General features: G+C 45.7%; 1 protein-coding gene across 2 annotated transcripts in view; it reads right to left on the minus strand.

Annotated features, from left to right (window-relative positions):
- SMC5 (structural maintenance of chromosomes 5) overlaps positions 1–16,381 on the minus strand; it is a 156,245-nt gene that overhangs the window by 112,398 nt on the left and 27,466 nt on the right. For both annotated transcript variants that reach the window (XR_015693094.1, XM_087692548.1), the window contains exons 2-4: positions 7,434–7,611; positions 7,177–7,330; positions 6,723–6,796 (exon numbers count right to left, since the gene is read on the minus strand). Coding sequence is in view for 1 of the 2 variants with exons in the window: in XM_087692548.1 (XP_087548674.1) it covers positions 6,723–6,796; positions 7,177–7,330; positions 7,434–7,611 (406 nt within the window). In the remaining variant the exon portion in view is untranslated. The remainder of the gene's footprint in view (positions 1–6,722; positions 6,797–7,176; positions 7,331–7,433; positions 7,612–16,381) is intronic.

The raw sequence follows: 16,381 nt of genomic DNA on the forward strand, positions 1-16,381 counted from the left end.
ACATGCAAGTTAATGGGTCCTTGAGCAGCTCCACATGGGCTGAAAATAGCTCATTAGGAAGCCCATCCCAGCTAGGACTTTTCCTTCGAGGCAAGTGGAACAGCACTTTCTCCACTTCATCTTCTAAAATATCAGCCTCCATTAAGTTCACCCATTCTGGTTTGACTTGATTTCTAATGAAGTCGCAAATATATTTACGAGCAGAGTGAAAACATCGGAAAGAATCTTGTGCGGACCCAACAAGGACCTATAAAAGTCTATACTATTCCGAATGATGGAGGCAAGATCAGTCACCATAACACCTTGCTCATTCATTAAGCGCACTATATTTTTCGGTACATATTTCTAGTGCAGACGAGCAAAGAATTGATGAAATTGACAATTATTATCGTGCAAAGCTTCAGCTCTGGCCAGCAATTTGTATTTTGCTCATTCCTTGTCATGAAGAGATTGAACCCTGCCTTTCAACCATCCAATGCATGTGAGCAAGTCATCATTGGAATCACATGACTGACACAAAGACAAGGAATGGGTCAATAAAGATTTGGCATACTGCAACTCAGCTCGAAAGAGGAAGCATGCTGAATACCATATTGTCGGGATAATGCTCACGCATCATCCCTAAAAACAGCCAATATTTCCATCCCTCCAGATAGATAAAAGAAGCGATCAGTTCCTTTGCACCTTCCAAAAACTGATTTTACTACAAAAAAGATTGATTAAAATGAAGAGGCAAACAAGCAAGGAGAGCCTTAAATGCATGAACAGATCTGTGGCTCATTTCCAAGACCAGAGGGTATTGATCTGACAAGACATACTATTGTTCCACCCACATATCAATGACTGCAAGAAGAAAAGAATCACTCTGGCAAATGTAGATCCTACCCAGTCTGGCCCAGGTATACATCAAGGACCACATGTCCTATTTCAAAGACACCACTATGAGAACATCTCAAGCCTGTCACTTAGAACCATCCATAATCAAATGCGGAGAAGTCGCTTGATCCCCAGATACACATGCATTAAAATCTTCCATGACAAAGCCTTGACAAGCCATGGCGAGGTAGTGCAAGTCATTCCAAAGCTGATGATGTTCCCGTGCAGTAGAAGGAGCATACACGCCCATGAGCCACAAAACCTCTCCTTCATAAAGTATTTCCAGAATCACAAATCGGCCGCGAGGGTCTTGAGAAACCAACGATGGTTGCAAGGAAGATTTGACAACCAACATAACTCTTGATTTATGTGGAGCTCGACCACTAAAGAATACCGCATAATCCTTGTATACATAAGAAGATCCGGCCAAAGCATGTTGTTTATGCTTCACGGCACAAAAAACATCCCAATTTTCAACTAACACAACTTTCCACAACCGATACTGCTTGCTGCCTGAAGAAATACCTTTCACATTTCACAAAGCAATTTTCATGATCAATCACAAATGAGAAAAACAATTGAACCACCGCTAAGCCTTTTCCTTTTACATCAAAAGCCTTAGCTGCCTCGCATCTCTCCATTTCACTTCAGATAACATCTACAAGATCTGCCCTTTGCAAACCTGCAATCAAAGCACGAGAAGGAAACTGCAGTTGCTGGGAATGGAAAACATCCTGAGGAGGCACAAGCCTCCCACGAGCATCAAAGTGCAAAGTAAAATCAAAAGTCCTTTTATCTTCCACTGCCGGAGATCGTGAGAGAGAGAAATGAAATGAAATGAAATGATATATTAACGTCTACAAAAGGCCAAAATGACCTATAAGACCATGAGTTACAATCATGTGTATGACGGTACAACTCTCTAGGCAAAATATATAGCACAAAGCAAAATAAAAAAGGAGACTAACTATGCCTATATGTAAACCATAGAGCTCTATCTAGTAACAATGAGCTCCAGATGGTAGAATCTCATGTGGATACAAAGGACCTAGCCCTAACCTGAGCAATAATCCATGTATCCACCTCTAAAGGTGTCGTTGATGTCTGTGTCAAAGCCTAGGATGTATGGGCCGGCTAAGCTAAACAGCCCGGTCAAGCAGTACTCCTTGTTCCTGTGTGAATTGTGGCAATGAGAGAGTCTCTCATGTGGACTAAGGCTGTAACTATGTTGAAGTCTCCTGAGTCTCCTTTACAAAGAAGTCTGTGAGCTGCCTCTACAAAGGGCCTTGATACCCTAGAGCATCTATACTCCTAAGGCCCAAGTCATGAAGCCATCATATCTCAAGGAGAAAGAGACCGAAGCATCACTGATCAGTAAAATCCATGACTCTGGATAGTGATCCAAATCCCTCCCTAAAGAGACTGTGGAAACAGCCACGAATCTCATAATACGCTAGGCAATGGCAAAAATATAATGCTTCTCTGTCTCTGGCTCTAACTAACATATCTGGCATATGTACTCCTCTAGCAGGATGGATCTACATCTACCAGTCTCAATCTCTAGCTGAAGTGAGGAGGTGCGCAGCTGGCCAATAGTACATCTAATCCCATGGGAAATGTGGGTGCCCATGTATCTCGAGCGAACAATAAATCCATCATTTGTAGTACGAAGAAAATGCTCGCGGTAGAAAGCCACCTTTGTCCCTAGCTCCTCCCTAGCATCAACCAAGTCTGCCTAATATCCAACTAGGTAAGATCCATCCTGATGATCCTACGAATCACTAACCTACTCAAATCAAGAGATGGTGCATCAAGGGAGTACTAGAAGGGGGATAACTTGTCCATGTTAAAGCCATGTAGCTCAAACCAAGCTGACATCTGTGCATACCAACATGAAGTATCACCCTCTTTGGCAAGCTAGAGGTTTCTCCATCGACCTCCATCCGCCATAAGTGTGCCCTGATCTACTACGGTGGTCAAGACTGGGCCCCCATATCTATACTCCATAGAGTAGTGTGGATGTGACCAGCGCATCAAAGAGCCATAGCTTGGTGCAAGGAACCTGGAACTACACCTGTGAGCACATCCTCTCCAAACCACCTAGTGCTGTGTATCCACGAGTCAGTCTAGTGTCTGCTACCTCTCGCATAGAAAAGGCAGGCCCTGTTGTGTATGTGTGTGAACTAGAGACATTAGCAGCAAAAGCTCAGGCCCACGCAACAAAACCCCATTAAAGCCCCTAATATTTTGTGTCTGTCTAGTCCCACAGTGCCTTTTGCACTCTCGTCTTGTCTCTGTTGAATCCCTTGTATCTAGCTCACATATTTTGCATTACTACCACCCCTGCACTTTGTAATCTTGTGAAGTTTTACTTTTTTTCGTAATTAATATAATTACCCATTATGAGAGAGAAAGAAAGAAAGAAAGAAAGTTATATTAACGTCTTCTAAAGACCAAAACTGGCCTATGAGACAAACTGTGATACAACTGATGAGGTCCAGCTATCCAAAATAAAAGTGCTGAATGAAAAGCTAAAAACTGAAAACTGAAAATACGGTGCTGTGAGTGTGATAAGTGTCGTATATGTGTATGTGCGTATGTAGCTCTGGTACTCCAGATAATGCCTACAAAAGAGGAACAAATGTCGGCTGTGATAGGGGAACAACTGTCGGCTGTGATAAAGTGGTGCGATGTGTATATGTAACAGAGGCAGGGAGATATACTATCCTGGGATGTAGTAGCAGTCGTCGAAGTCGCTAATAGCAGGTGATCCCTCCTGGATGCAAGATGTGGTACATCGGCGGTGGAGAAAGAGCAAACTGGAGGTCTGAGGTCCAATGTGTCGGGTGTCGTCGGATCTCAGTTTGCTGTCGATGTAGATCAAGAATCCTCCGGATCTCCTGTCGGTGTGGCTGTGGGGTCCGAAACCCACGGATCCTCGTGCGGCGTCGGGTACGCTGGTCCTCAGCCTGCTGTAGTGTGAGCCCGGAGGTCTGGCTGGAGGCTGGTACAGTAGCTCTCACTCTGTCTGTCTGAAAAAACTGTGTAATAGTCGTCCGGGTGGGCCCCTCTCTGACTGGGACCCGCTGTGTGCTCTGCTCTCTGATGTGCCATGCCTCTCTCAGAAAACGGCCAAATGATCTCTGATCCATATCAGTCATACATCCCTGAAGTGAGCTGCTCAATGTGTATCTAGATCTCAACTCTGAGTATGCCGGGCATCTGAGAACAAAATGCTCCTCACTCTCCACCTCTGATCTGCAAAGGGGGCATATCCTCTCCTCCCGTGGGATGCCATTGGCTCTGCCACTCTCAATCATAAGCTGATGTGATGATACCCTGAGCTGTCCAATAAGAGCTCTCAATCGATATAGCATATAGATCTGCATATATCTCGGAATCTCTATGAATCCCTGCTCTGATATGCTCAAGAACTGTGTATAATAATGTGCCATCTTCGATGGCAGTGGCTGTGCATGGCTGACCCATATCCTCTGTATATAAATATGCCATATCTCCTGTCTGATGACTCTGTTCCTCTCAGAGAGAGAGAGGGTGTAAGTGGGAGCCTGAGTATCATATAGAAGAGGTGGGAGTCTATCAATGTCCAGCCCATGTCTGTCAAACCAAGCTCTAGTCTGTGCATACCATGATGTGGTATCTCCCGCTCGAGCCATCTCCTGAGATGCCATATATGCTCTGTATGCAATGCGATCTCTGTCCATATCCTGAAATCTGTGTAGGAAGCAGACTGTCTGAAATAATGCCTCGACTAGCATGGGCGGTGTGGCAAGCTCTGCTCGCACAATGTCATGTGGGACTGAGGCCTTGCTGCGAATCAATCTAGATATCATGATTACTTGAGGTCTCTCCATCAATGTCCATACATAATCGGCAAGGCCTGGCCCCCATATAGCTGCTCCATACATCAGTGCTGGAGTGACTAGAGTATCAAAGAGCAACCCCTTGGTGCGGGGCTCCTGGAAATGTGCTTGATAACACTGTCGCTCCATAAGAGCCAATGCTGAGTATCCTCTAGTGAGGCGGTCACGAGCTGCCTGTATCATCGAGAAAGTCCCTGAAGCTGCTGTAAAGGTGACTCCCAAATATACATATGATCCAGTGACCTCAATACTCCCTCCTGCTGCCATGAAAATACTCTGTCTGCGTATTTGAGCTGATGTATGGAATATAAGAACCTTGGTTTTACCAAGGTTCACTGTCATGCCTCTCTATATGCAAAAATCATCCAATGCTAATAAATGCTGCTGTAATCCCTGAGCTGAGTCTGAGACCAACACAATGTCATCTGCATATAGTAAGATATGAACTGTGGCTCCACTGAGATCTATACCTCCACCGGCTCGCTGTTGAATAAACTTTGCTATCTCATCAATATATAGCCCAAATAGAATCGGTGAGAGTGGGCATCCTTGTTTCACACCAATGGTGCTCACAAGGGGATCTGATATACCTCCCGGACATCTGACTCTGCCAGTAACCCGCTCATATAGTGCATAAATACCCCACATCATGTCATCATCCACCCCCAGATCAAGTAGGCGTTTGAAAAGCCTCTCTCTCGAAACCATGTAAAAGGCTTTGCGGAAATCCACAAAGCAACAGTACAATCTCTGTTTCTTCACTCGTGTCTGGTCGATCAGACAACGGAGAGTGAAGATGTGGTCTATGGTAGAAAATGCCCGTCTGAACCCTGCCTGTCCGGATGTGCGCATGCACTCTCTCTCTGCTAGCATGCTGAGCTCCTCCTCCATTACCGTGCCATAAAGTTTGGACAAAACTGGCCCAATCATGATGGTCCTATATGTGTTAGGATCCATAGGATCCCCTGACTTGTGGATAGGTACAATGGTGTGCTCTGTCCACGAGTCAGGGAACCCCTCCGACAATGCACGGTTGAAGAGGTGAGCAATGAGTGGAGCCAATGTGTCTCTGCCATATATAATATGCTCTGCCTGAAGATCAAACTCATCTCGAGCGCGGCCATACTGTAACCGTGAGATAGTATGTTTCACCATACTAGTGGTGAAAAAGGATGAAATACCCGGTCTCGGTGTACATGGTGTGGGTATCAGTGGCTGTGCGGGTACATGATATAAACTCTGTGCGTATCCATGCCATACTGCAGGGTCATGTATCGGTGTGGGTGAGCGTGGTTCTCTGATCTGCCTCCATGCCTCTGCACAATCTCTGCTCATAAGAAGGTGGTATATATCCCAATATCTCTCCTCCTCCCATTCCCGCTTTTTACGGCGGGTCAAGCGGTGCATGCGTCTCTGCGCCTGTCTGCGTGTGATCTCTCCTCTGGCCTCCAAATCGCGTAGCTGTCAACGTAGATCTCTGCACTCATCATCATACCACCTGTTCTGTGGCATGGTACCGGTCCGAGGGGGGTGCGTGTATGTGTGATGTGGAAAACTGAGTGTAGAAGAATCATGCAGAATGCGTGTGATATCAGTGGTCAGTGTATCAAGGGGTGCGTATGGATCAAGTGACGTGATGTGCTCCTCCAGATGCTGTGAGTAAATATGTGAGAGCTTATGAGTGAAGTGTATGTGTGTGTGTATAAACACATATAGGAACATAACTGCTGTAAATTCACAACCACTCTGACAAGTAGAAAAAACGTTCAGTATTAATTCAGAACTCAATTGTCTGAAGGTTTACATGTGAAAATTAGCAGAGTATGCTTAATTATGACACACTTGGGTCAATTTAATCTTCAATAGGTGCTACATTCAGTGAGACATCAACAAGTAGACTTTTCATAATTTATTTGTTTATATTCAAGGATAAGCAGACAAAGAAGTTTCATGTAAACCTACTTGTGTCAGATTATTCACTTGAATGTTGAACTGCTTCACCAGATCCAAGATTTGCCTTTTTGTAGCATTAGAACCTGAACACAATCAAAAAGTTTCATAGTTGCAATCCCTCAATTGCTGTAGCATTGACATGCAATGCATGCATGACTGAACACAAAGTAAATAAATTTTGAAATACTGTGTTAACTAGAAGTATCCAATTGGCTGCTTGCACTTTTTATTCAACAGTGCTGACAGTTTACACAGCTTTTTCCCAAAGAATCTACTCATCTCAACCCATTAACAATTCAAAATACAAGCAAAACAAAGCATTTCAACAGCATAGAGAACGGTCAAAAATCCTCAGCATATAGAATTGTAAATACCAAGACTATAATAGTAAATGCACGAGATGGAGGAGAAGAGAATAAGCTTTTGCTTAAATTCCAAAACATCATAACAAGCCAAATATTACCATTTAACAGCCACTCTGTCTTGTTCTGCTTATTGATTTTCCTGGTAATCATGAATGTTTCCTCTGGTGAATTGCCACGAAGAGATATTTTTATCCAACAAGACTCCTCACCACGTTTCACATAATCACCAATGGATGAAGCTCTTCCTAATAGCTGTGTAGAGCATGCCAATACATGGTTTACAAAACTCTATCTGAAGGCAGCTTCTATAACTTAGCAGAGCATTTGGATTCCATTAAAAAACAAATGGCATTACCTGTGGTTCTCCAGCAAGACCAATTGCAATTGCACAAACTAGTGAGCTTTTGCCTGTACCATTTGGACCGATTACTAGGTTCAGACGTGGCCCTGGCTTTGAGATCAAATATGAATATGTCATGAAGTTGTGCAGCTCAATTTCCAGAATATTCCCAGGTGAGTAATCATCGTCCCCCCTGCAAAGAAGTACTTGATACATGAGAGTTTGGACAAGTTTTAGCAAAAAAAAACCATATGTACAAACAACTTTTTGTAAGGTGCTATACACAAATGCACAGCTCCAAAAAGAAAAAGTAAAAGAAAAGATGGCAAAAGTATATCGTAATCTGTACAGCACAGCAGTAAATAAGGTGTATAAAGAAATTAATCAGACATGCAAGGAGTCTGGAACTTGCACTACACATGACTGCAGTTCCTATGCAGCAACACTGGTGCAGCCATCCACTTATAAACACTCATACTCAGCCCCTTGAGTGTGGGTCTAATCACCACATCCCTGTGCCTTCTGCCTGTGGAAGTCAACATAAGGGCCCCAGAAATGTTCAACCCAAGCTCATAACACAATTTAAGGCCTCAACATTTATAGACACCCATAATTAGCCACCTTCCAGGAATAGGTCTACTCATAACACTTCTTGAACAAAGAGAACTCAAATTCACCCCTAAAATGTTTCACCTCTGAATCATTGTGTTTCAACAGGAAACATTTCACTCTTGGGCAGGTCCTAAGTGAAGTGCCACATAAACCAGTAAAATAACACATCTAAAATGCATATATTCCACAGGTTTTTAGTAGAAATTGTTTTGTTTCCTTGGAATGAAACAAGTAAGCATAACATTGAATACTGAAACGTTTCATTAGTGAAAGGTGTTTCACGTTTCACGCCTGGTGAGATGCGTATTATGGTTACCATGAACACAACAGGCAATCTCTGATGATGTCAGCTGACTGAAAAAGCAGATCAGTCTGGATAATGTTGATGCCATTTGTCCAGATCAGGCTGAAAACATAGGGTGGCAGCAGGTTGGCCTGCCGGACAGCAAAACATAGACGACGATAGCTAATGGTAACTATGTTAGCAGTGATGTTTGTCCTGCACTGTCATCTCCTGCCTGTGAGCCTCAAACTAAATCAAATAAGAACAGTAGGAGCTCTGACATGTCTCTCATGTGCTTTGATGGAGTAGGCGGCTCTATTCAGAGCATTTTCTTAGACAAATTAGTGTGCATTTCTAGGTACCAGTCAGCTTGTGCAGCCCCCGCAGATTGCAATTTGCCTTGTCTGCCTGTATCTGCATTTACCCCCTGCCACATCAGCATTTTCTGCTGCTGGTTGGCCAAATTTAGCTGGACACTGCCACATTTATGTTAGCAGTCATGTTTGTCATGCCTTGTCATCTCCTGCCTGTGAGCCTTAATCTGAGTCAAATGAGGACTTTTGGAGCTCTGACAGGTCTGTCATGTGTTTTGTGATACAGGAGGCTACTCATTCTAGAGTGGCTATCCGGGTGCATTTCTCTTGTTTGTCATGTTCCATTGTGTTTTCCATGGGCAGTTTCTACATTTTTAAGTTGTCCACATCTATCAAACATTGTCCTTGCCAATCGGACTTTTTGGTGGCCATCTGACATTTTTTTAGGCCTTTATTACACCATGACCAGCATTAAATGCCGGTTGGCCAACATTCATGGAATTTCCAAATTTCAGAAGGTCAGTTTAGGGGTTTTGTGGCTATGTATAGCCATTCCCCACTTGGCAATCATTCATATCATCATCTTCCTTATTCCCTAGCAGGTACACACTCCAACTTGTCGTCTACCTCCGTCTCCACTGCTGGCAGCATTATCAGCCTAATCTACTACTCTCACTGATGTTGTGGCCTGCATGCAGGGACTGATCAATCCATCATCATTGTATCAGCATTCTTCTTCAATTAGTGAAGTATTCTTCCCTCATCTTCAGCTCTCTCTCTCTCTTTTTTTTTCGTGAAGATAATTGAATTAAGTAGTAAATATTTACATCAGACCATCAGGTCAGCAATCTCTCTGTATCTCTTACTTTTTGTTACATCAGGCCATCAGGTCATCCGAGAATCTCTCTCTCTCTCTCTCTCTCTCTCTCTCTCTCTCTCTCTCTCTCTCTCTCTCTGTGGAACGCGACTCCGTCTCGCCTCGCAACAAGCACGACACCCCTACTGCTGCCTACCGCTGGTAGCAAACCGGTTACACAGGTTTCTGGAACGCGACTCCGTCTCGCCTCGCAACAAGCTTTGAGGAGCACGACACCTCGGCGTCGCCAGTTGCAGATTGAAGCTTCCCAATCGTCGGCTGTCTCTGAAGGGACACAAACTCAAAGCTCCTTTAAGGTCCTAGAAAAGTGGATCAGGGCAGCGCATGTGCAGGTCAGGCCAAGACAGGCGCAAGAAGTCAGGCTGAGATCGCAGCCAGGGAGGGCTCTGCAGGATGGAATGATGCACAGCAGTTCACAAGACAGTTCGAGCAGGCTGTTTACAGATAGCAGAGGCCAGGGCTTGAGAAGGGAAGAAAAGACCCTGTGCTGGTCTGACGAGAGGTCTCAAACAGATAAAACGGCTGTTCACAAATAGACGAGAGCAGGGCTCAAACAGGGCAGAAGAGACCCTGCACTGGTCTGACGAAGGTGTCAGGCAGCGCAGGAGGCAGGCGACATGCAGCTCGAGCTCCATAACGTGGAGCTTCTAATCAGCCAAGCTATCAAGGAGGTGAAGAAAGATTTCAAGAAGGATGCGGATAATGCCTTGAACCAAGAAACCCGCCAGCTCCATGAGAGGATCCGGCGACTGGAGGAGATGGTGAAGACACTCACGGAAGAGAAGAGGGATCTCAAAACCGACCTGGACAAGCTACAAACGGAAGTGTCACATCTACAAGAGGCAAGAGAGGACGCGGATTTCAAAGCGGACCTCCGAGAGGCTATCATGAAGGAATACCGAGAGGACCTCCAGATATGCATTAAAACCAAAGTTGAGGCTTCGAGAGAGGGATGGGAGGAAAAAATCAAAGCAAACATGAAGGAAGAATTAGAAGGGAATAAGGAGGGGTGGATTGAGGTAGTGAAGAAGAACATTAAGAAGGAGGTCCGGGAAGAAAATAAAAAGGAGGTAGTTCGGGTTCAGGAAACCTTAGAGGAGGAGAGGCTCAAGAACGCGCGTAGATTGAACATGCGTATTACCAGGCTCCCCGAAGGGGCCTCTCCGGAGGAGGACGCACGCGGGCTATGCACCCGACTAGGGTACACGAGCATGCCCTTTACTCAGGCATGGCGTGCAGGACGAGATACTACCAAGGTCAGAGCTCTGATATTACATATGAGCACACCGGAGGACAAAGCCGCTTTCTTTCGGAAGCGGATTTCACTCCGAGGGATAACTGGGGCTCCCATCTTCATGGATGAGGACCTGACTCAGATGCAGATTGCACACAGACGAGCATGCATGCCACACATACTCCAAGCACGTAGAGAAGGCCGTAAGGCCTTCTATCAAGATAGCCGGATTTTTATAGATGGACGCCCCACCAAATAGGGGGGCGTGGCCTATGAGACGGGGCAGAGGACTGTACAGGAGATCCCGCTACGTGTGGCAGTTTGGAACTGCAACGGCTCCCTATGGTCATGACCGGACAGACTTGAGGAGATTTTACCCGACCATGATGTTATATGCCTCACAGAGACACATGAGAGCCCAGAGAGAGGGCTTCCACGCATTACAGGATTTGAGTGGGTATCTGCATACCGGGCTACTACTAGGCAGAGTACATCTAGGGGCTCACGAGGGGTGGCAGTTCTATTCCGTCAGGGGATACAGAGACATATCCAGTTAGTGAGACGAGATGAGGAGGCCAGTTACATATGGATCAGAGTGCAGATATCATATGAGAGATGGATCTATATGGCAGTATGCTACTTTTCACCACGAGGGTCCAAATATGCTACTATGCAAGGTGATATTCAGGCCAGAGATTCCCCCTCCCCTTATTCACAGCTCTCAGAGGACATTATTCTGTATTCTAGTTTGGGTGAGGTCTTCCTTATGGGGGACTTTAACGGGCGCACACAGAGCCGACAGTGTGAGAGTTTTGATATGGAGCAGCCAGAGATCATGAGAGCATTAGACCCTGAGGAGTTGAGGATCAGTCAAGAGTCAGCAGATACTGGGCCAGACGCCACAGGGTATGGAGGGCATTTACTTGAGCTTGGTAGTAGACATCATCTCGTTATTTATAACGGGATGGCACGATGGCCATATTCAGGAGGTCTTACATGCTTTCCACATGGGGGGGGCGAGAGTACTGTAGATTATCTACTCGGACAGATCGATGGGATGCATACTATCGAGTCCTTCGGCCTTGGGAGACTTCCACTCGGTGCCGATCACACCTTTCTCAGTTTCTCACTCCTCACCTCATTACCATCACCACCTGCAGATATCATACCCCACATGCATACTACCATACACTTCACTCATGAGCTCTCACATGTTTACTCACAGCATCTGGAGGAGCACATCACGTCACTTGATCCATACACACCCCTTGATACACTGACCACTAATATCACATGCATTCTGCATGATTCTGCTACACTCAGTTTTCCACATCACACATACACGCACCCCCCTCGGACCGGTACCATGATGGAGGCAGATCAGAGAACCACGCTCACCCACACCGATACATGACCCTGCAGTATGGCATGGATACGCACAGAGTTTATATCATGTACCCGCACAGCCGCTGATACCCACACCATGTACACCGAGACCGGGTATTTCATCCTTTTTCACCACTAGTATGGTGAAACATGCTATCTCACGGTTACAGCATGGCTGTGCTCGAGACCAGTTTGATCTTCAGGCAGAGAATATTATATATGGCAGAGACACATTGGCTCCACTCATTGCTCACCTCTTCAACCGTGCATTGTCTGAGGGGTTCCCTGACTCGTGCACAGAGCACACCATTGTACCTATCCACAAGTCAGGGGATCCTATGGACCCTAACACGTATAGGACCATCATGATTGGGCCAGTTTTGGCCAAACTTTATGGCACGGTAATGGAGGAGGAGCTCAGCACGCTGGCAGAGAGAGAGTGCATGCGCGCACCCGAACAGGCAGGGTTCAGACGGGCATTTTCTACCATAGACCACATCTTCACTCTCCGTTGTCTGATCGACCAGACACGAGTGAAGAAACAGAGATTGGTTGCTTTGTGGATTTCCGCAAAGCCTTTGACACGGTTCCGAGAGAGAGGCTTTTCAGACGCCTACTTGATCTGGGGGTGGATGATGACATGATGTGGGGTATTTATGCACTATATGAGCGGGTTACTGGCAGAGTCAGATGTCCGGGAGGTATATCAGATCCCCTTGTGAGCACCATTGGTGTGAAACAAGGATGCCCACTCTCACCGACTCTATTTGGGCTATACATTGATGAGAGAGTAGAGTTTATTCAACAGCGAGCCGGTGGAGGTATAGATCTCAGTGGAGCCACAGTTCATATCTTACTATATGCAGATGACATTGTGTTGGTCTCAGATTCAGCTCAGGGATTACAGCAGCATTTATTAGCATTGGATGATTTTTGCATACAGAGAGGCATGACAGTGAACCTTGGTAAAACCAAGGTTCTTATATTCCATACATCAGCTCAGATACGCAGACAGAGTATTTTCATGGCAGCAGGAGGGAGTATTGAGGTCACTGGATCAGATGTATATTTGGGAGTCACCTTTACAGCAGCTTCAGGGATTTTCTCGATGACACAAGCAGCTCGTGACCGCCTCACTAGAGGATACTCAGCATTGGCTCTTATGGAGCGACAGTGTCATCAGGCACATTTCCAGGAGCCCCGCACCAAGGGGTTGCTCTTTGATACTCTAGTCACTCCAGCACTGATGTATGGAGCAGCTATATGGGGGCCAGGCCTTGCCGATTATGTATGGACATTGATGGAGAGACCTCAAGTGATCATGATATCTAGATTGATTCGCAGCAAGGCCTCAGTCCCACATGACATTGTGCGAGCAGAGCTTGCCACACCACCCATGCTAGTCGAGGCAAAATTTCAAACAGTCTGCTTCCTACACAGATTTCAGGATATGGACAGAGATCGCATTGCATACAGAGCATATATGGCATCTCAGGAGATGGCTCGAGCGGGAGATACCACATCATGGTATGCACAGACTAGAGCTTGGTTTGACAGACATGGGCTGGACATTGATAGACTCCCACCTCTTCTATATGATACTCAAGCTCCCACTTACACCCTCTCTCTCTCTGAGAGGAACAGAGTCATCAGACAAGTGATATGGCATATTTATATACAGAGGACATGGGTCAGCCATGCACAGCCACTGCCATCGAAGATGGCACATTATTATACACAGTTCTTGAGCATATCAGAGCAGGGATTCATAGAGATTCCGAGATATATGCAGATCTATATGCCACATCGATTGAGAGTTCTTATTGGATAGCTCAGGGTATCATCACATCAGCTTATGATTGAGAGTGGCAGAGCCAATGGCATCCCACGGGAGGAGAGGATATGCCCCCTTTGCAAATCAGAGGTGGAGAGTGAGGAGCATTTTGTTCTCAGATGCCCGGCATACTCAGAGTTGAGATCTAGATACACATTGAGCAGCTCACTTCAGGGATATATGACTGATATGGATCAGAGATCATTTGGCCGTTTTCTGGGAGAGGCATGGCACATCAGAGAGCAGAGCACACAGCGAGTCCCAGTCAGAGAGGGGCCCACCCGGACGACTATTACACAGTTCTTTCAGACAGACAGAGTGAGAGCTACTGTACCAGCCCCCAGCCAGACCTCCGGGCTCACACTACAGCAGGCTGAGGACCAGCGTACCCGACGCCGCACGAGGATCCGTGGGTTTCGGACTCCACAGCCACACCGACAGGAGATCCGGAGGATTCTTGATCTACATCGACAGCAGACTGAGATCCGACGACACTCGACACATTGGACCTCAGACCTCCAGTTTGCTCTTTCTCCACCGCCGATGTACCACATCCTGCATCCAGGAGGGATCACCAGCTATTAGTGACTTCGACAACTGCTACTACATCCCAGGATAGTATATCTCCCTGCATCTGTTACATATACACATCGCACCACTTTATCACAGCCGACAGTTGTTCCCCTATCACAGCCGACATTTGTTCCCCTTTTGTAGCCATTATCTGGAGTACCAGAGCTACATACGCACATACACATACACGACACTTATCACACTCATAGCACCGTATTTTCAGTTTCCAGTTTTTAGCTTTTCATTCAGCACTTTTATTTTGGATAGCTGGACCTCATCAGTTGTATCACAGTTTGTCTCATAGGCCAGTTTTGGTCTTTAGAAGACGTGAATATAACTTTCTCTCTCTCTCTCTCTCTCTCTCTCTCTCTCTCTCTCTCTCTCTCTCTCTCTCTCTCTCTCTCTCTGTGTTTACATTTTGTTACATCAGACCAACAGGTCCTCAAAGAAAGTGACAAAAGACTATTAGAACTATGACACAAAGAGAAAATCACACTGCTTGTGGCGAGCGAACAATGGCCAGCCAATGGGCAGCAATGTCAGGAAGAACCAGGTCAGCTGATATCATAGAAGAAATCTATCATAGCACTAAACCTCGAATACGGGCCACATGACCATGGATGCCCAAGACCGAATCAAAAAGAAAGGCATTCCAAGTTCGCCAAATATGCCATAAGGCAGTCCATCTAAGAAACTGGAACAGGCAAGAATAATCAAAATGCAAAGAAGGCACAGAGGGCAGCTTTCCCATAATCCATGACCGGGCTGTTATCCAGAGCTGAGTCACCGAGAGCCAGACGCTAGAAATAAAACACTAGATCTGTCGCACTACTGGACAAGAGGCAAAAAGATGAAGCAATGTTTCATCACATGTAGTGCAAAATACACAACGACCAGCAGAGATCTTTCGGGCGCGCAGCACCTTTCCAGTTGGAAGACCACCAATCAGCAATCTCCACAAGAAGACTTTTCCCTAATAGGGAACCTTAGACTTCCAAAGCTGAAGGAATCTTTCCTGCCACTTCTTTTTGCCGTCCCTAATATGCCACTTCTTTTTGCCGTCCCTAATATGCCATAATTTATTCACCTTTCTAGTGACCCATCTCTTGGCCTCCACCATCTGATGGTATATCTAATTAGCAGACCTCTTCTCAAAATCATCTCGAATCACAAACTTCCAGTCACTCCATGGATACAATGATTGTAGCACTGGTAAAGGAGAGAGCCTCTAAAGTGTGACATGTATGGATGACTAGATATCACAATATCCACGCGGTACCCGAAAGTGTTGACGAATACGCCGAAAAGAGTAAAGACGGGACTGCCCAGGAATAACACCATCAAAAACTGTCTGCAATCCCAAACGAGCCATCCAATTAAACTTGAGCCTATGCAAATCTTTGAAAGGCCAATCCAACAACCTCGAGGAGGCTAAGACCTCTCCTTGCAATGAATTTGCCTCCTTGTGAATCTCAAGAGGGCGCCAAATTGAAAAATATAAGATCTCCTACCAGGATGCAATCAAATGAGAAAGGAGAAAAGACTGGGTGGTCTTAATTGGTCTCGAGGAGTTGAGCACATGCAACCAAGAGGCACAAATAACCGTATTACCATGAGAGATACCGGTTTTTTCAATGAAAATTTTTGCAATGTCCTACCAAGGATGACTCTGTACACATAACGCTTGCAAAAGGGCCAACCTCAAGGCTTTCACATGCAAATTAGCATCCAACAAGGCTGCTCTCCCCATTCGTTTAGGCATAGTCACATGCTACCACAAAATCCAAACCTGACCTAACCGATTCCCTTTCTTTTTCCACAACATAAACCTAATAGGTTGAACAAGTTCA

The sequence above is a fragment of the Lygodium microphyllum genome, chromosome 2 (assembly GCF_053477565.2).
Source record: "Lygodium microphyllum isolate KBCC chromosome 2, Lygodium_microphyllum_v1.1.10, whole genome shotgun sequence".
NCBI lineage: Eukaryota > Viridiplantae > Streptophyta > Polypodiopsida > Schizaeales > Lygodiaceae > Lygodium > Lygodium microphyllum.